Source organism: Scyliorhinus torazame, chromosome 22 (genome assembly GCF_047496885.1).
Source record: "Scyliorhinus torazame isolate Kashiwa2021f chromosome 22, sScyTor2.1, whole genome shotgun sequence".
Lineage (NCBI taxonomy): Eukaryota > Metazoa > Chordata > Chondrichthyes > Carcharhiniformes > Scyliorhinidae > Scyliorhinus > Scyliorhinus torazame.
The window spans coordinates 93,506,885-93,528,172 of NC_092728.1; the positions used below are offsets into that span (position 1 = coordinate 93,506,885).

The 21,288-nt window shown below is 46.3% G+C and overlaps 1 protein-coding gene across 3 annotated transcripts in view; it reads left to right on the forward strand.

The window, feature by feature from the left end:
* med27 (mediator complex subunit 27) overlaps nucleotides 1–21,288 on the forward strand; it is a 287,097-nt gene that overhangs the window by 254,764 nt on the left and 11,045 nt on the right. For 2 of the 3 annotated variants that reach the window (XM_072488608.1, XM_072488606.1), the window contains one exon: nucleotides 4,475–4,516. The exons of the other annotated variant lie outside the window; for it this stretch is intronic. In XM_072488608.1, the coding sequence (XP_072344709.1) occupies nucleotides 4,475–4,516 (42 nt within the window). The remainder of the gene's footprint in view (nucleotides 1–4,474; nucleotides 4,517–21,288) is intronic. 3 annotated transcript variants of the gene reach the window in all.

Here is a 21,288-nt window from a genome sequence, read left to right on the forward strand (position 1 = left end):
AATAATAATGAGTTATTTATCTATGTGTTTATTTATTTAAATGTAACTACAGGTGAATATTATTGAGTTTCACTCAATTAATTTTGGGGATTGGGTGGTAACTACACCCAAAAAAAGTAGAGTCTATATGTGCACATTTTGGGTGTCTGACCTAATCTCGCCAGATTCCAACAGACAGTGAGTGATTCTCCTATTTGTCCCATTTAATTGGATCCCTGCAAATAAACATGGTTACGAATAGAAGGTTTCTCAAGTTGGTTATGTTTAAATTATCTCTTTTAATTTAAAGGAACACAGTAAGAAGTCTTAGAATACCAGGTTAAAGTCCAACAGGTTTGTTTTTAAAGGAAGGCAGAGTGGAAAGGGGTCGGTGCGAAGTTGTATTCTACTTTGCCCATCCACAGATCAGATGATGGTTACTAGGGGCAGGAGACCTAGATTAAGACTTACTAAGAACAAAGAAATGTACAGCACAGGAACAGGCCCTTTGACCCTCCAAGCCCGTGCCAACCATGCTGCCCGACTAAACTACAATCTTCTACACTTCCTGGGTCCATATCCCTCTATTCCCATCCTATTCATGTATTTGTCAAGATGCCCCTTAAATGTCACTATCGTCCCTGCTTCCACCACCTCCTCCGGTAGCGAGTTCCAGGCACCCACTACCCTCTGTGTAAAAAAACTTGCCTCGTACATCTACTCTAAACCTTGCCCCTCTCACCTTAAACCTATGCCCCCTAGTAATTGACCCCTCTACCCTGGGGAAAAGCCTCTGACTATCCACTCTGTCTATGCCCCTCATAATTTTGTAGACCTCTATCAGGTCGCCCCTCAACCTCCTTCGTTCCAGTGAGAACAGACCAAGTTTATTCAACCGCTCCTCATAGCTAATGCCCTCCATACCAGGCAACATTCTGGTAAATCTCTTCTGCACCCTCTGTAAAGCCTCCACATCCTTCTGGTAGTGTGGCGACCAGAATTGAACACTACTCCAAGTGTGGCCTAACTAAGGTTCTATACAGCTGCAACATGACTTGCTTATTCTTATACTCAATGCACCGGCCAATTAAGGCAAGCCTGCCGTAAGGCCTTCTTGAGTACCTTCTCCACCCGTGTTGTCCCTTTCAGTGACCTGTGGACCTGTACTCCTAGATCTCTCTGACTTTTAATACTCTTGAGGGTTCTACCATTCACTGTATATTCCCTACCTGCGTTAGACCTTCCAAAATGCATTACCTCACATTTGTCCGGATTAAACTCCATCTGCCATCTCTCCGCCCAAGTCTCCAAACAATCTAAATCCTGCTGTATCCTCTGACAGTCCTCATCGCTATCCGCAATTCCACCAACCTTTGTGTCGTCTGCAAACTTACTAATCAGACCAGTTACATTTTCCTCCAAATCATTTATATATACTACAAACAGCAAAGGTCCCAGCACTGATCCCTGTGGAACACCACTGGTCACAGCCCTCCAATTAGAAAAGCATCCTTCCATTGCTACTCTCTGCCTTCTATGACCTAGCCAGTTCTGTATCCACCTTACCAGCTCACCCCTGATCCCGTGTGACTTCACCTTTTGTACTAGTCTACCATGAGGGACCTTGTCAAAGGCCTTACTGAAGTCCATATAGACAACATCCACTGCCCTGCCTGCATCAATCATCTTTGTGACCTCCTCGAAAAACTCTATCAAGTTAGTGAGACACGACCGCCCCTTCACAAAACCATGCTGCCTCACTAATACGTCCATTTGCTTCCAAATGGGAGTAGATCCTGTCTCAAAGAATTCTCTCCAGTAATTTCCCTACCACTGAAGTAAGGCTCACCGGCCTGTATTTCCCGGGATTATCCTTGCTACCCTTCTTAAACAGAGGAACAGCATTGGCTATTCTCCAGTCCTCCGGGACATCACCTGAAGACAGTGAGGATCCAAAGATTTCTGTCAAGGCCTCAGCAATTTCCTCTCCAGCCTCCTTCAGTATTCTGGGGTAGATCCCATCAGGCCCTGGGGACTTATCTACCTTAATATTTTTTAAGACACCCAATACCTCGTCTTTTTGGATCTCAATGTGACCCAGGCTATCTACACACCCTTCTCCAGACTCAACATCTACCAATTCCTTCTCTTTGGTGAATACTGATGCAAAGTATTCATTGAGTACCTCGCCCATTCCCTCTGGCTCCACACATAGATTCCCTTGCCTATCCTTCAGTGGCCAACCCTTTCCCTGGCTACCCTCTTGCTTTTGTATGCCATATTTCACACCTAAGCATAGAGAGAAGCCTTGCCTTGCGTAGACTTGCAGACTCCCAGATGGCCTGATTTTAAAAAGCCCTGGACCCGGAGAGACTGCGTCAGGAACAGCAGTTGCTGGGCTCTACAGGGAGAAAGAGCTGTTAGCAACCAGACAGAATTCTGGGTAAGCTTGTCTACTGGTCGAAGAAGAGGAGCCAGCAGCAACTTTACACTGGAATATTTGCTCTGGTGAGGCCAGGAGAAGAAATCACTAGAGTGGGCCTAACTATTGAAAGTCAGTTTGGGAATTCTCGGAGGACTGGGGGAAGAGGACCTCCGGTCACTGGACGTTGCCACTTGGCGAAATGGATGTTGGACGCTCGGAATGACCTTAGACAGTTTCCTGAAAAGGCGGCAATTCTGTGGAGAGTGTGTGTGTGTATATGTCATTAATAAGAATTATTCTTTTCCTAGTTTAGAATATTAGTTTCTTACAAGTATTGTTTGGTCGATGTAGATTTTAGTTTGTTATCGTGAAACCTGAAAACTTGAAATCTTGTTTCGGTTAAGTTGGTCACTGGGAATTCGAATATCTTTTTAAAAAGTTATCAGACTTCACAAGAAACTTACAATTGATATCAACATATTTGTAAGGCACTTTATCCTGGGGATACTCGACCAGGTCCATTATTGGAAGGGAGGAAAGTTTATTTTCTTATGTTAGTAAGTAACCAAGTGGATAAAAAACATTTTCCAAAGTAGTTAGTGTACTTGTTGCAACACATGGATCACATGCACACCCAAGGTAAATTTGATATTGCCAGGAAGACTGGTTTTTAAAAGAAATCTTTCTGGCATAAATTCAGTCACACAGAACAGCTTGTTTATTGAGTAAGCAACTTTCACTGAATATATTTCCCACATTAGCGAGCAGTTGTCAGGATAAGTAAACTGCTCATTTGAAATCTTGCTTTAATATGTTACGCTCCTGTTGAAAATTGATCCAAATATTTCAGTGATGAGGTAAGCATCGCTTGCAAGATTTGTTTGAGTGAACTTGATTACTCATCATTAGTAAGCTGGAAACACTTTAAATGCAATCTATGCAACGTTTATGCTCATTGTTTTTTTTGAAGTTAATTAGCATGTATTTTTAAAAATAAATTTTGAGTACCCAATTATTATTTTTTTCCAATTAAGGGGCAATTTAGAGTGGTCAATCCATCTAACCTGCACATCTTTGGGTTGTGGGGGTGAAACCCACGCAGACACGGGGAGAATGTGCAAACTCCACTTGGACAGTGACCCAGGGCCGGGATTCAAACCCGGGTCCTCGGCGCGCGTAGGCAGCAGTACCACGTGCTGCCCAGTTAATTAGCATGTATAAGGACTGATCTGGGTGATCAGTTATTTTTCTTGGAGTGGGAGACCAGGTGGTGTAGTTTATTAGACTCTGTTCTTTCACCTCTGCTTCTGGATTCAAAATGAGCCCACACGAGTGGGAAGTCTGTGCTCTGTCTGCTGGCGGTCAGGGTCCCATACAAAATGAGATTAAGTTTCTCAATCCCAAGCCTAATGGGCACTGTCCTACAACCCAAAGTATCCCTACTTTGTTACCTATCAATACTAAGTTGGAAAACTTTACCTAAGATATTATTTAACTTTAGTTTGTGGCAAAATAAAATGATTTAAGATTGGAGCTTTGGCTCATTTGTTGCATATTTGACAGCATACAGTATTCCCAGTTTGCATACAACACCAATATAAACAGTTATGTTGTGCTCTTCAATCAAAGGTGCACTCGCTATCTCACCAATGTTCCATTTTGCCTATGTACACTACTCCGCCTTCTCTGAGTGAAATAGTTTTATTTTGAAGCTGTTGGTGCGGGGTGTTCTGTTCCATTGGACATTATGTTGGACTTTACTGGTCTACTTTCACATAAATCAGAGCAACTGGGTCAGATATTTCCATCAGTTTGGGGCTGGATTAGAATCCATATTCTAGTGCTAAATGGGTGGCTATTGAATCTGCTGTCTCCTCCCTTTTTTGTTCTTTTGTAACCAAAACTACTGCCCAGTTAGTTTTCAACAACTGCTTTTCCAATTAACACATTTCATTTTCTTGCATGCGCAATTAAACTGGCAAACATTCAGAAATTCTCTTGGGTGTGGCATGCCACTATTTAACAATGAGATCTTTATGAATGGATCTAATGTTGTCTTTTATTTCACAGCTGGACATTTGGTCTAAGTCCAATTACCAAGTCTTTCAGAAGGTGAGTGTCTTTCTATCATTATTTATCTGACTTTATCTAAGTTTGATAGATCCCTGGAATGTGCGTGGAGTACCAAATGGTATGTGGCAGGAGCCAGCTTTTACCACTAGAGGCCATTAATTGACAGTGTACAACTTTACAAATATATGAACAAGGAAGAGGAGCCCCTTTTCAGGAGCCCCCATTCAGCCCCTCGAGCCTGCTCCGTCATTTAATAAGATCATGGCCGATATGATGGTAACTTTTCCCAACACACATGATTGCCAGGCTCCATCACATAGTACTGCTGGGAGGCATTGCCATTGAATGGGATTGAAGCAGAGTTAACTGTCCATTCTTTTTGACTGCCTTTCAGCCACCGGTTCCTCTGACTGGCCCCACACGTGTTGTGATAAACAAAGCAGCAGTGGTGTTGTTGCGTTCATCTGCTTTCGCAGCCTGTACAAACTGTGGAGTAGCCTGTTAGCATTCCTGGAGTTTGACAGCAGCCTTGAAGGAGCAAGTAAAGCAAGTCGGATCTCAGGAGGACATTCGCCAAATTTTTTATTCATTTACGGGATTTTTTCTGGTTAGGCCAGCATTTATTGCCCATCCCTAGTTGCCCTTCAGAAGGAAGTAGTGAGCTGTCTTCTTGAACCATTGCAGTCCATGTGGTGTAGATACACCCAGAGTGCTGGTAGAAAGAGTTTTCTAGGATTTTGACCCAGCGACAATGAAGGAACGGTGATATATTTCCACTTCGGGTGGTGAGTGACCTGGAGGGAACCTCCAGGTGGTGGGGTTCCCAGTATCTGCTGCTCTTGTCCTTCTAGATGGTAGTTGTTGTGGGTTTGGAAGATGCTGTCTAAGAAACCTTGGCGAGTTACTGCGGTGCATCTTGAAGATGGTACTCACGGCTGCCACTGTTCATCGGTGATGGAAGGATTGAATCTTTGTGGAAGGGGGAGCAATCAAGCGGGCTGCTTTCTCTTGAATGGTGTTGAGCTCCTGGAGTATTGTTGGAGCTGCATTCACCCAGGCAAGTGGAGAGTATTCCATCACACTCCTAACTTTGTGCCTTGTAGATGGTGGACAGGCTTTGGGAGTCAGAAAATGAGTTACTTGCCATAGGATTCCTAGTCTTTGGCCTGTTCTGCTAGTCTCGGTATTAATATGGCTAGTCCAGTTGTTGACCCGCTGTTGTTGAGAACTTTTAATGAGGCAAACGAAAAGGGAATCCTTCCCCTGACGATGTCGCAGGCTCTGATCTTGCTTATCCTTAAGCGAGACAAGGGCCCGTTGCAATGCGGCTCTTATAGGCTGATTTCGATCCTTAATGTGGATGCCAAGCTGTTGGCCAAGACCTTGGCCACTAGGATTGAGGACTGTGTACCGGGAGTGATCAATGAGGATCAGACTGGGTTTGTGAAGGGCAGGCAGTTGAATACGCATGTGCGGAGGCCCCTGAATGTGATCATGATGCCCTTGGAGGCGGAGAAAGCCTTTGATCGGGTGGAGTGGGAGTACCTGTTGTTGTGGGTTTGGAAGATGCTGTCTAAGAAACCTTGGCGAGTTACTGCGGTGCATCTTGAAGATGGTACTCACGGCTGCCACTGTTCATCGGTGATGGAGGGATTGAATCTTTGTGGAAGGGGGAGCAATCAAGTTAGGCAGATTTGAGTTTGGAGAGGAATTTATAGGGTGGGTCAAATTGTTGTACCAGTCCCCGGTAGCGAGTGTATCGATGAACCGGCTGCGGTCGGAGTACTTTAGATTACATCGAGGAACGAGGCAGGGGTGCCCCCTGCCCCCCTGCTGTTTGCCCTGGCAATCGAGCCGCTGGCCAGGGCGTTGAGGAAGTCCAGAAACTGGAGGGGGTTGGTTCGGGAGGGGAGGAGCATCGGGTTTCACTGTATGCGGATGACCTGCTCCTGTATATTGCGGATCCGGTGGAGGGGATGGGGGAGGTCATGCAGATTCTTGGAGACTTCGGGGTACAAGCTGAATGTTGGAAAAAGCGAGCTTTTTGTGATACATGCGAGGGGCCAGGAAAAGAGACTGGGAGAGCTACCGCTCAAGATGGTGGAGAGGAGCTTTTGTTACTTGGGCATCCAGGTGGCTAAGAGCTGGGGGGTCTTGCACAAGCTCAATTTAGCGCGGCTGGTGGATCAGATGGATGAGGACTTTAGGAGGTGGGACATGCTGCCGCTTTCCCTAGCGGGCAGGGTGCAGTCTGTAAAGATGACAGTCCTCCCTAGGTCTTTCTTGTTCATCTTCCAGTGCCTGCCCATTCTCATCCCAAAGTCCTTTTTCTAGCGGGTAAATAGGAGTATTACGGGATTTGTGTGGGTAAACAAGACCTCGCGGATTAAGAGACTGTTCTTGGAGCGCAGTCGGGGGGTTGGCGCTGCCGAACTTTTGCAGCTATTATTGGGCAGCGAATGTATCTATGATTCGAAAATGGGTAACGGAGGGAGAAGGAGCGGCATGGAAACGGTTCGATGCGGCGTCTTGTAAAGATACTAGCTTGGGGGCACTGATAATGGCACCGCTGACGCTTCCGCCGACGTGGTATACCACGAGCCCAGTGGTGGCGGCGACGTTGAGGATCTGGGGGCAGTGGAGATGGCACGGGGGGGGAGGAAAGGGCCTCAGTCTGGACCCCGATACGGAACAACCACAGGTTCGTTCCAGGTAGAATAGACGGTGGGTTCCGAACCTGGCACAGGGCAGGTATCAAAAGGATGGGGGACTTGTTTATTGATGGGACTTTTGCTAGTCTGAGGGCGCTGGAGGAGAAATTTGGGTTGCCCCCAGGGAATACTTTTAGGTACATGCAGGTTTGGGCATTCGTGAAAAAGCAGGTGGGGGAATTTCCATTGTTACCTACCCGGAGGATACAGGATAGGGTGGTCTCGGGCGGGTGGGTAAGGGATGGCAAGGTATCGGACATATACCAGGAGGTGGAGGAGGCCTCGGTGGAAGAGCTGAAGGGCAAGTGGGAGAAGGAGCTGGGTGAGGAGCTAGATGAGGGCCTGTGGGCTGATGACCTGGGCAGGGTCAATTTCTCCTCATCTTGCGCCAGGCTTAGCCTGATTCAGTTTAAGGTGGTGCACCGGGAGCATATGACAGTGGCGAGAATGAGTAAGTTCTTTGGGGTGGAGGACGGTGTGTGAGGTGCTCAGGGAGCCCAGCAAACCCTGTCCATATGTTCTGGGCATGCCCGGCGCTTACAGGATTCTGGAAAGGCTTCACGAAGGCTATGTCCGAGGTCTTGGACACTCGAGTAAAGCCACGTTGGGGGATAGTGATATTTGGGGTATCGGATGATCCGCGAGTGCAGGAGTCGAAAGAGGCCGGAGTTCTGACCTTTGCCTCCTTGGTAGCCCGGCGAAGGCTCTTGTTAATGTGGAGGGACGCGAAACCCCCAAGTGTAGAGGGTTGGGTCAGTGACATGGCGGGGTTTCTCAAGTTGGCGAGGATAAAGTTTGCCTTGCGAGGGTCCTTGCAGGGGTTCTCCAGGCGGTGGCAACCGTTCCTTGACTTTCTCGTGGAACGTTAGGTGGAGGTCAGCAGCAGCAGCAAACCGGGGGTGGGGGGGGGATTGACTTTATTTGTAAAGGGCAGATAGCCCACCTTGTTTTGTTAAATTGTTAATTTATTAAATGGTTAAGTTGTTTTCTATTTTATTGCTGTTTTCTTTTCATTGTTTTTCTTTTTGTAGTGGTTTGTAAAAATTATTGAAAATTTTGAATAAAAACAAATTAAAAAAAAAAAAGAAAATATGGCTAGTTCAGTTTCTGATCAATGGTATTCCCGAGGATGTGGGATATTCAACGAGCCTGCATCCTCTACAAAACAAGCAGTTTCTTATGAAGGGTTAAATGCAGAAGCGGACTTTCAGTGAAACACTCAGCACTGCAGCTCAGGGCCCCAGCCAATGGTTGGTGGGGAAGGGAGGGGGGAACCCCATATGGAGAAGTGACTTGTGGTGGGAACATCTTGGGGACACCAATCGGAGCTTTTGTAGCTCAAAATAATGAGCCAATTAGCAGGCAATACAGAACAACATCGGGCAACTGATTGGTGGGCGTTTGCCAGATGTTGAGAGGTGATGGAGACTTGCAGAAGTTCAGACATGGATCTCCTGAACTGGTGTGAAGTTTCTGAACTTTCACTTAGTAAAGGAGCAAAGCAGCAGCCCGGTTTCTGCCATTTGGTTTGGGGGGCAGCCGGAGGCAAAAGTGAGGACGTCGGCCTAACACCAAGGTGAGCACCTGCGAAGCCTTCAGTGAGGCGAGTAGAGGCACTGGCCAACGGCCCTCGATGGGAGCAGTGGGGCAACTCTTGACCCTCAGGCCAGGGCTGAGGAACACGGGGGGCAACAAGCCAAAAAGAATAGAGGCTACCTGGCCAGATAGCCAGCCAGGACCACATGCGTTCGACGAGGCTTAAGGCCCGGCCACCCAAGCGAGAACCGAGAGGTGAGCAGAGCAGCAGTCCGGAGGTGCAAAGAAGGCTAGGAAATCAGGGAATCAAGGAGCAGCGATCAGTGGAAGCAGGACGGATGGACGAGAGCCTGAGACCAGCCAGGCAGCAGGGCTGGGGGTGAGAGGGCTGGGCTGGGCAGCAACCGGCCTGGGCAGTGAAGGTGAGAGAGATCAGAGGCCAGGCAAGACGGCCAGCTGCAGCTGCCAGGCACAGACACGGTCACTGTGGCTCAAGGCCAGAATGAGAGGTGAGCACAGCAGCAGTCCAGAGGTGTGACAAAGGCAAGCGGCGGCATTGTGTATCAGGGAATGGATTGCAGCAGCCAGCCCGAGCAGGGCGACTTGACCAGGACCAGAGGCCAGCCAGGCAGCAGGGCTGAGAGTGAGGGGGCTGGGCTTGGCAGCAACCAACATAACATATGAACATAGAATTTACAGTGCAGAAGGAGACCATTCAGTCCATCGAGTCTGCAATGGCCCTTAGAAAGAGCACCCCACTTACGCTCCACCCTATCCCCGTAACTCAGTAACCCCACCTAACCTTTTCTGGACACTTAAGGGCAATTTAGCATGGCCAATCCACCTAACCTGCACATCTTTGGACTGTGGTAGCAAACCGGAGCACCTGGAGGAAACCCACGCAGACACAGGGAGAACGTACAGACTCCACCCAGACAGTGACCCAAGCCGGGAATCGAACCTGGGACCCTGGAGCTGTGAAGCAACTGTGCTAACTACTGTGCTGCCCTGGGTCGAGTCTCTGTTGGAGTCGCCCCGCTCAGGCTGGCTGCTGCCCATCATCTTTATTTCTGCTTGTTTTCGAAAGTTGAATTTGGTGTCAGTCATTCTCTCTCTGATTGAAACCATCCATCGGCATCAAGCTTTCCAGAAGATTATTGCCAGCAGCCTGTTACTCTGGCAGGATTTTGGCCGTGAACTCCGGCTCATCCTCACACCAATTCTTTACACAATTTCCGAAGACCAGCCCCCTACCAACTCATGAACTTTGTTTAATTCATCACTGTTTTTGAGCAGCTTAGATAATCATCTGCTTTTGCTTAAGGAGGCTTCAAGCAACAGAAGATTCTGAAAACTTATTTGTGAATCGTTGAAAATCAAGACAGATCATCCCCAGAGACACTATGAATCTGACAGTCAGAATCGCAGGAAGTTGAAGGCGAGGCAAGGGGACGAAGCTGGGATAAAAGACAGTTTGGCTTTACTTTACTTTAAAAGCTTTGAAGTATTGAGCAGTGATCAAACTGTACATTCATCTTCAACAACAACATCCACAAAAGATTTGGGTGACTTGTTTGATGACTTTGACCTACTGATTTCCAGAGACAACACACCCCCTAAAAAAACAAGAAGAAGATGTGGATTCTGAAATGGGAATGGAACTACAAGATACTGCTCAAGCTCATTGTTCTGCTGCTGGAGTGAGGGAAGAAACTTACCCTGAAGACAGTCTGATGGCCAAAACTCAGTTCTACTGGATAGGATTGAATATTTTGCAACAAAAAGATCGGAGAACATGGGTAACATGTTATATTTGAGAAAAGAGTTTGAGGATTGAGGACAAAAGCAGTTTAGAAGTCTTCTAAGACCAACCTTTTAACGCATTGAACCTACGATGACCTCGGCACTATAATGGCAGAGCGGCTCAGAAACCAATTCACTAATGAAGTCAAAGATGTTCAATACTATTCCATAATAGTTGATTCAACACCAGATGTGAATCATGTGGACAAATTAACATGAATTATAAGATATATGACCAGTGATGGTGAAGTTGTTGAGCGATTTCTCTGTTTTGTCCAGCTACAATCCCACACTTCCGAGTGTCTGGAGACAAATGGTTTTGGATATTTTTTCAAATTTAAGTTTGGATATCAAAAATTGTCATGGGCAGGTTTTCGATAATGCCGCAAATATGGCAGGAAAATATTCAAAAAGCAAGACTGAACGATGCAAGCCCATGTGCATTTATTCATCCCATGTTCCAGTCACTTCTTGAATTTAACCTGCAAGGCAAGTTCTAAATTTCTATGCCTTCTTTTTGGTTTCCACGCATTGGTGGAATATGCGGCAACCACGCTTGGAGCAGGCACATGGAAAACATTTGACGGTCCAAAGAATTTGTGACATCAAGTGGTCCACTCGAGCAGGTGTTGTTCTGGCTTTCAGACTGAACTTGGTTGATATAAAGTAATGTTTATCAGACAGAGTCACATCAATTTCAGAGAAACTACGTGAGAAAGCGGAAGCAAAATCCTTATCAGAGAAGTTTGAAAAGTACAAAATTGTAGTTTTTACTGTTTTGTTTAACTGTTTACTTCAAAGAATGAAAGCTGTCAGCAAATCGCTGCAAAATGTTTGTCCAACTTTATTGAATACTTCACAGTTGTTAGCCTCAAGTTAGAAATATTGCCATGGAAATTTGAAATTACTATACCTCAGTAGAACAAGAGGCACTAATGTTAACAAAGAATATAAATCCCTCTGGTGATAAGTACAAGACACAAAGTCATTTTTGATGATCTAGTGACAACAAAATCACTTTAAAGGGGAAAGAGAAGATCATCGTTGAGACCGTCAGTGTTATTTGTGACACAGTAATGGTGCATTTGCAGAACAGAAGTGAATCTCTGAAGAAGACTGTTGAACTATTTTTGTTTTTTGACAAAAGTTTGGATGGGAATGCTAAGAGCCACTGAAATAAGAGGTTAATTGAATTGTACCGGCAGGGCATAGACACAAATACTTTTGAAGGTGAAGTGAAACAGTCATTCATTTCATCGATAATAATGAGCTCTGCTTCAAGATTACCAGCTAATTTGTACTGACTTGCATGTGGTGATTTGTAGGCAGCCTTTCCAAATATGCCTGCCACGTGTGCTTCTTGTGAACAATCTTTCCCTGTCTTGAAAAAAGTGAAAAATTACCTGCAAAGTACGATGAGTCTGGAATATTTGACAAATTCAACAATGCTGACAATTAAAAATGCATCCTTACAAGACTTTACCTACGATGATGTGAGTGATGACTTTGTGAAGAATACGTGCCTGGGAGTGACCACCTGGGGGCCGGACACCCGCCCCCCAGCCTTCCGCCCACTCCCCAGCCAGTCCTGGCGGGGCGGAATGGGGGCTTGCTGTGGGTCCTCCATGAAGAGGAGGAGCGGCGGACCCCAAAAATGTGCATCGTCTCTGATTAAGTGGTAAAATCTATATGGCTTTTAAAAAATGTTTTTATTGAAGAAGTTATTCATTACAACAAAATAATACCACACTCTACCACCAATACATAAAGGTACAACGCAAAAATAACATTATCAATACTCAGCAACCCCACTGAATCCAACCCTTCAAACATATAACTAACCCCCCCCCCCCCCCCCCCCCCCAAACAGCTCACGGCGACTAACTCTTTGAAAAAGGAAATGGGTGGCTGCCGCCTCGAGTAGAACCCTTCTACCGACCCCCTAATGATGTACCTGACCTTCTCCAGATAGAAGAACTCCATTAGGTCACCCAAACAGGCCGAGGCACTGGGCGGAGTAGGTGATTTCTACCTTCAGCCCCCCCCACCCCGTCTGCAGCACCGGTGAGTCTGAAACCTGAAAATGGCCACAAACGGACATGGATCCAAATCAATGTTGCATATCTCCAACATGGGGTTGAAAATCAAAAGGCCCGAAAGCTTACCAGCTTGGGGCAGACGAGATCAAATGTGGTTAGCTGGGTCCCGAGAGCAACACTCTCACTTGTCCTCCAGCTTGATATCAAGAATCTCTTACGTGGTGTTAGAGAAGGAGACCAGAAGCTTTCAAGTTTAGGAGACAATCAGAACATGTGGATACAATTCACTGGCCCTCGAGCACAACACTCGCACCTATCCTCCACCTCGAGAAAAAAAAACACTCATCCTCTCCTTGGGCAGATGTACCCCGTGCACCACCTTGAACTGAATCAAGCTAAGCCGAGCACATGAGGAGGTAGAGTTGACCCTGTGAAGAGTGAAGAACCTCACCTACACCACACCCATCCAAAACCAGACGCAGCTCACCATCCCACTTTCTCTTCATCTCATCCAACGGAGCCGGCTCCACCGAAAGGATCTGGTTATAAATGTCCGAAATCCTCCTCTCATCTGCATCGGCTAGAGATAAGATCCTATTCAAGAAAGAGGATGAAGATGCTAAGGGAAATTAAGGAAACGCCTTACCCAAGAAATCGCGAACCTGCCAATACCTATATACATTAATTCTCGGGAGTTGAAATTTGTCCAACTGCTCCTCAAAACTGGCAAACATGCCCTCCACAAACAGCCCCCGCCCAAAGACCTGAATGTCAAATCAAAACCCGCTGGCACAAAGATGATTACTACAAATAAGGTCTAACAACGACATGGAGCTGAGCTTAATATTTTGTCTAAGCGGCCTCCAAATCCCCAGAGTGGACACTACTACCGGACTTGAGGTAGATTTTGCTGGAGAAAACGATAGCGAGGCAGTTACCAAGGCCCCCAAGCTAGAACCACTACAAGAGCTCCATCTCCATCTGCCCCCATATGGAATCGGCTTCTTGAGCAATATTTGCTTCCCAATAATAAAATAACACATTAGGTAAAGCTAAACCACCTCCTGGCTGTCTTTCTCTCTGAAGGAACGCCAGACAATTTGTTATCAATTTATTTACTCTGACAAAGAAAGGTTTTGGGAGAAAAATGGGGAGACACTGAAAATGCAAGAACCTCAGGACGGTGTTCATTTTAACAGACTGAAATCTCCTGGCCCAACAGGGATTCTAATTCTTCCCTTCTCTCTCTCGCCCTCCCCCCTCCACCACCGGGAAGGATGGTGGGAAAAATTGCATCATGGCCAATCTCTCCTACAGGAATCCGATGTACAGAAACTTTGATAAAAGACTTCACACTCAGTGTTAACCTTCGATGGGGCGGAAGCCAAGGTGCCCCCTCCCCCGTGTCCCTCACCTGCACGATCTCACAGGAGGCAGCTTGCCTCCTCAGCTGGTGTGCTAAAAGGTGACTGGCTTTCTCCCCGTGTTCATAGAATGCCCTCGAGCGCCCCAGCTGACTTACTGCCTTACCCGTGAGAGTAATTCAAATTGCGTCTGCAACCTTTTCCTACCTGCCAGCAACTCCAGTGAAGGAGCAAGCGAGTACTGATGGTCCACCTGAAGGATGGAATCGTCAACCTCTGCTGATCCGCCCACCCCACCCTTTCCTGGCATGCCTCTGTGACTTGTAGGAAATTATCTCTCTGCCCCCTCCCCCTCCTAATGATCACCTTGAGGGCCCCTCGCAACGTAGAAGGTGAGATTGACCCACTCTTATTAAACGTAATGTACTCTACAAAGGCGGAGGATATGCGCTCCAAAATCCCTTGTCTGTCAGCAATGCCGTGTCCAATCTCCACGGCGGGCATTGAGTGGGACTCGGCTCTAATTCCAAATCCATGAAATGTGGCGCATTATCTGCGATCACAATTGCTGAGTACCCTGCCTTCTTCACCCAAGGAAGGAGAGATCTACCCACCGAGATCTAACCACCGAGAAGTCAATCCGAGAACAAACCTGATGGACAGGGGAGAAAAAAGAAAAATCGGATGTAAAACCCGGCCACGGATCAGCCCCCCCCCCCCAACCTCCTCACCCAATCTGCACCATAAAAGCCAATAATGTGTTTTCCACCCAAAATGAGCTGGTTTGAGTCTAAGTCCGGAATAGAAATCAGTAGCTTGTTAATAAAAGCTGTATCACCCCTATTTGGTGCATACTCATTAACTAAGTGGTCACCAAAGACCCACTGACAATCATATGTCTTGTGTTCGAATCCGCCAAAATCTTAGCCGCCAAAAAAGGAATCAAGCCTGCCGCTCCCGGGCCCTACCATCTAAACCCAAGTAGAATACCTGTCCCACCCACCCACCCCTTCCGTAACCTTGTCTGGGCCCTAACCCACAAATGAGTCTCTTGCTGCAACGCCATATCAGCATTCAAGCTCTTCAGCTGATGAAATATCCTCGACCTTTTCACTGGGCCATTCAGTTCCCTTACATTCCAAGTGACCAGCCAAATTGCCCCCCCCCACACACACACAGACAACACAAAGAAACAACTGCAGTCACCGTCTGAAAACTATCCCTACTTCCCACCTCCCAACAATGCCACACCCATATAAACAATCAAACTAGCTCCTACCTCAACTACGCCAACCCTAAACAAAACAAAAACACTAAGTTCATTATCTAGAACTACAATAACAGAATGAGCTGCAGTTAACCCACCACTCCGCCCCCGTTAGCTAACCCTTCGGCCAGCAAGGTGGTCCCTGCCTAGAGTGAAGACAAATAAATAACCATAACCACCATGTTCCTGCCCAAATCCAACTTTAATAATCAAAGAAAAAACACCCCTCCTACACAAGAAACAGAAAATACAAACGTGCACGAGAAACCCCAACAAATCCCCATAACCACATGCCCTCCCCAAACATACAAAGATCTTGTGAAAATTAACTCGCCCCCAGCCGATGCTTCATAACAAAAGCATTTACCTCCTCTGGCGCATCAAAACAATTGTTTCAAAAGTCACTGAGACGTGCAGGGTATACCATCCTGGTAGCATGCGGCTTTGATCTTGTTAACCGCCAGCTTCGCACCCGCACCCTAACAGAGCTTGATGGTGTGGCCCCCCAATTGTAGTCCCGATTTATCCTTTGCCCATCTCTGGGCTTGTTCCTTCTCCCGAAAACCACGTAACCCCCTCTTTCCAGCATCGCCAGATACTCCAGATCACCCACCTTGGCCCTCAGTGCTTTATCAACACTGGCCATAAGTGTCATCTCAGCTTCCAAGGAGACAATCTGATCGCTCTGCCTTGCGCGATGCACCTCCACATCCTGTATCGCTGCGCCTTTACCGTTTCATCAGTCTGCTGTAACGCTGACCGAATGGGAGCTGCGGCCTCTTCCAATGATTTATGGAGGCCCCCGGAGATAGCCTGCTGCTGCTTCTGAAATCCATTGCCAAGATGACTGTGTAAGCACCTCTTGCCATCAATGAAGTAGCCAGAGTCACGATGGTGGCTTCTGCCATTTTCTCAACCAAAGAACCTCGAAGTTTCGGAACCCATCAACTAGTTTCCATTTGCAGGCTTCCTTGTCCTAAACTTTCTCTGCATTTCAGGGCAGCACAATGGCGCAGTGGGTTAGCCCTGCTGCCTCACGGCGCCGAGGTCCCAGGTTCGATCCCGGCTCTGGGTCACTGTCCGTGTGGAGTTTGCACATTCTCCCCGTGTTTGCGTGGGTTTCGCCCCCACAACCCAAAGATGTGCAGGTTAGGTGGATTAGCCATGCTAAATTGCCCCTTAATTGGGAAAAATGAATTGGATACTCTAAATTTATTTTTTTTAAACTTTCTGTGCATTTCTCTGTGTGAGAACCTTATCCCATTGAGCTAGTGAAGCTTTAGCCATTTAAAAAAAAAACTGGGCGAAAAGGGCTAAAAGTAAAGTACCCTGGTGGGCAACTGCTCCCTACATGCCACCACCAGAAGTCTCAGTAAAATCCATTTTTAAGGGCACTAAATTGTTTGTGCAGTTTCAGAGTGTATGAAACATGCTTGTCTGAGAAACAACTATATTACAGTAAAGGCGATGCATTCTGGTTTAATTGTTTATTTCACTATTGATTCTTCAATAATGTAAAGGAAAACAGTGATGTTTGTATTTTCAGTAGACCACCAAGAACATAATTTCTTCCACAGTTCACGCATTCAACTTCTTGCCATCCCAGTTCACTGTGCCGTTGTACCTCACTTAATTGCTCACCCCATCACTGAAGCACCCTCTTCTCATTCCTCACAAAACTCAGCACAATATCTTTCAGAAGGAATGGGGAAATGGAAAGATATGAAAGACTGAAAAGGGAGATCCATATGTTGAAAGCAGAAAGTTGGTAGTGATTTTCTAGAGGAGACAAGATGCCAATGTCAAAAGTTACTTGGCAGAGTGAAAAAGAGGAATCTTTTTGCCTCCAGTATGTGTGCCTGCTGGCATTTCTATCAAACTCTCTCTACAGTTCATGCTGATACTTTTCCGTGTTGAGGTTCTTTGTTAACCATGGTAATCCTCTGCAACCCATACATCGTTCCCAGCTTCCTGTGTCCCTCCATTCACCAAAGCCATGCTCAACGACTGTCCTTTCTTTTATGGCTTTCTCACTCATCCATTTTCCCTTTTCTTTCTTCCCTTTGTTGCCATCCTTTCCTCCTACCTCATTTCTCACTCCTGCCCGATTTCTCCTGCTGCATAGTGAATGGGGAACTTTGTGTTCTCACAACGTACAGGGATTGGAATCCCTTTCATTAGAAAGAGGAACTTGGGAAGTAATGCCAAGAGAAGAAGAGTGTTGGGATTTAAATTGGTGCTGAGGGGAGATGAACCCAAACAATTAGCAGTGGTAATAAGGGGACTGGAAGTTCCACATAGTCCTCACTGAAAAGCGTATACGGTACTGTTGCCAATGGCTCAGAAATGAACATACAGTTGTCTCCAGAAATTAAGTGGGTACACAATGTGTATCCCTGACTGGATCACTGATTGATTACATGTTAGAATCCTTTCTAATCTTGTCACCTTGTTCCATTTTATCCTACTCCTTCCCTCCAGATCTACAAAACCCCGTTTAATGGATACTTAAGATCATAATAGATAAAATATTTTTTTGTTTAGCTTCGCCAGCAGTTTTTCATTGGTGTGACATATGTTGGCTGTAAGTTTGTCTGTGTGCATGCATGTCTGAGGGGGAGCAAGTCATCTCCTGCAGAGAGCCAGGACTCTTCTGATTAACATTTTGTAAAGTGGTAAATGAGGGCTGTAAGCCAGAACTCGAACAAGAAATGGATCATTTTTGCTAAAGGCGTTATTGTTCAAATAATTCTGTTCTCCATCTGTCCCCAAGCTTCATATTTTGTTCTTCTAGTAGTTTCTCAGCGAGGATTATTCCCATCTCTGTGGATTTCGGTCACATTTTTGATCTTTCAGAAGCAGCTTTGTTCTGTTTTAAGAGCATGTGGTTCTCAGTTTGTCATATGTTCCCCTCTGTCCACTTGCTCCAGAGCTGCTTTTATCTGGTGCGCAGAGCCTCATTAATTGCAATTTACAGGCAGGCAACATATGCGCATGAATCTGTCCAATTTTCTCATTTTAGGCAAATTCCCTTTCATGACGCTTCACGTGGATGCAAGATGGGGTCAGAGGAGCATTTACAAAGAATTATTTTAATGAAAGAAATTCATTGGAAATTGAAAGAGTGAAATCAAACATTCATTGTGGCAATACCCATGCTGGGATCAAAACTAACTTTTCCAACTGTGAACAGATATTTGTCTCTGAGCTGTCTACTGAAAGGTCCTGACTCTAAACCACAGTTTGCTAGATTTAGCAGAAAATGGGCAAATTTCAGAATAGCTTCACAAAGCAGCTTTGTTCTGGTTTTTTTTTTTTTACAAATATCACCTTGCAAATCTTTACAAATATCTTTACTGGTGCCTTACAGCTCCAGGGTCCCGGGTTGAATTCTGGCCTCGGGTGACTTGTCCGCGTGGAGTTTGCACTTTCCGTGTGTGCGTGGGTTTCCTCCGGGTGCTCCGGTTTCCTTCCACCGTCCAAAGATGTGCAGGTTAGATAGATTGACCATGCTAAATTGCCCCTTAGTGTCCAAAAGGATAGATAGGGTTACTGTGCTATGGGATCGGGTGGAAGCGTGACCTTAAATAGAGTGCCCTTTCCTAGCCCCGGTACAGACTCGATGGGCTGAATGGCCTCCTTCTGCACTGTAGGGATTCTATGATTCACATAGTGTGAGAAAGGCTTTGGACAAGGGAGTAGATGACCAGTGTAGTATTATATAGTAGCTATTCACTTCTGGAAATTGGGTTTAGAGTCCATCCCAGACAGCGGGAGTGACAGCACAAAACTTCCTTAATTCAACACTGTTTAATTGACTTAAGTCCAAGTATCAGGATGGCTAAAGTGAGAATGAAAGTGTCACAGTGGTGCAGTAGAAAAATCCCATTTAAGGTTCAGACAGAGATACACTGGGCAGAACAGGCAGCTTTATTATGTATTTTAATGTTTGACCCTGATCCTGGATGCCCAAAATGTAGTGGTCCATTCCTGAGCGATAACATCACAAGTAAGCTTACATTAACACTGCAATGAAGTTACTGTGAAAATCCCCTAGTTGCCACACTCCATCGCCTGTTCGGGTACACGGAGGGAGAATTCAGAATGTCCAATTCACCCAACAAGCATGTCTTTCGGGACTTGTGGGAGGAAACCGGAGCACCCGGAGGAAACCCACGCAGGCACGGGTAGAATGTGCAGACGCCCCACAGACAGTGACCCAAGCCGGGAATCGATCCCGGTTCCCTGGCACTGTGAAGCAACAGTGCTAATCACTGTGCTACCGAGCCGCCCATTCTCCTGATGGTGGTTCAAATAAATAGTGTTTTTAACAACTGCACACAGTGACCACCTCGTGTATAACTTGCGTACAAAATTCATTTTCTCATGTGTCCATCCTACATCAACACCAGAAACAGCACGACTGAACAGTAAGTACTCTGGTGGAGATTCTTATTCATATCATAACATGTCAACTACAGAATACACTCCAACCATTGTACACCACCACGATGTTGACAAAAGAAAGGACAACAGTGTAAAAAATTCTACCAGTAATGCCGTAGTATGTATTTTTTTCAAAAAGGTGCCTGGTCCTCCCACAAGTCCCGAAAGACATAAAAGCAAGCAATTATATTGTCTCGACAATGTTAGCAGTCAACCTCCTCTCTTCTAAGTTCTCAACAAGATGTTTTGAGTAAGCTCGAGACTCCGCCTGGGTGTTACCAGGGAGGCTCATACTCCACAAGCCCCATGGGTGATCTATTATTGATCCCCTGTGGTCCTCACCTCATGGGGGTCATCACAAGTAACAAAAACAAATTTAAAATATAATCTGCTGAAAAGCAAATATTAGAAAAGCTAATATTATGATTTATTTTTGGTAGCGTTTGCCAGAATAATATGTTCATTTTGATCAATTCTTTTGATCACAAACGCATTTTAACAATATATGTATTCCCAATAAATGAAGAAACTGGAAATTCGGGGGGTTCCAGTGGCGGCATGGAGATCACTCGTAGTCTAGCTCTTGCGCAAGGCTCTGGTTTTTGGAGTTTAATGCGCGGTTCCAGGGGCAGATTTTGAACAAGCTGGTGCAGGAAGGAATAAGGAAGGTGGGGAATGCCGAAGACCCAGAAGACAGCCTCTGGGGAAAAAGGGGGTGAGCAAAAGTTTGCCGTCGAGCAAACGGGTCAGCCCGGCAGCAGGAAAGATGGCGGAGGCTGGATTGCTCCCCGCCCTTCACAGTGAAGACTCTGACCAAGATGAGGGCCGGAGAATTTGAAAGGCAGTTCGGAAAGCATATGGAGGTGATGCGTAAGGAGATGATGGCTGCGATGAAGGAGTGGCTGAAGGAGGCGATGGGCCCGGTGAAGGCGAAGGTGTTTAAGACACCGTCCGAGGAACAGGCGCAAGGAGAGATGTTGAAGGGGTGGAGGAGACCCTGTTGCAGCACAATGACCAGTTCATCTCAAAGGGTGAGGAGCTGCGGAGGGTGGTGGAGGCCAACAAAGGACTCGGGACCAAGGTGGAAGACATGGAGAATAGGTCGAGGCGGCGGGCGGCAGAATTTAAGAATTGTGGGCTTGCCCGATGGGCTGGAGAGCCCGAGGCCGACGGAGTACTTCGCGAAGATGTTGGCGGAGTTGTTGGGGGAGGGAAAAGAACCCTCCCGATATGAGCTGAACAGAGCTCATTGGTTGCTCAGGCCGAATGCAAACAAGATGATACCCACTGTGCTACTGTGAACCCGTGGAGGTTCGTGTATCCGAGGGAATGGGAGTATTGTTTTTCTCCCTGGTAGTTAAAGCGTACTTGAGAATAGAATTTTTCATGGTGGGGGAGATGTTATTGGCTGGGGCCAAAGGATTGGAGTACTCAGCGATATTGATTTCGGACCATGCGTCGCATTGGGTGGATATGGTTTTTGAGAAGGAGATAAGTTCAGGGAGGTGATCGGGGAATATGAGGGTTTAATTGCACGGGGGAAGTTTTGCAGTCGGTGGTTTGGAAGGCTCTGAAGGCAGTAGTGAGGGGTAGGTGATTTCATTCAAGATTATGGTGGACAAGGAGGAGAGAGAGGAGCGCCAAA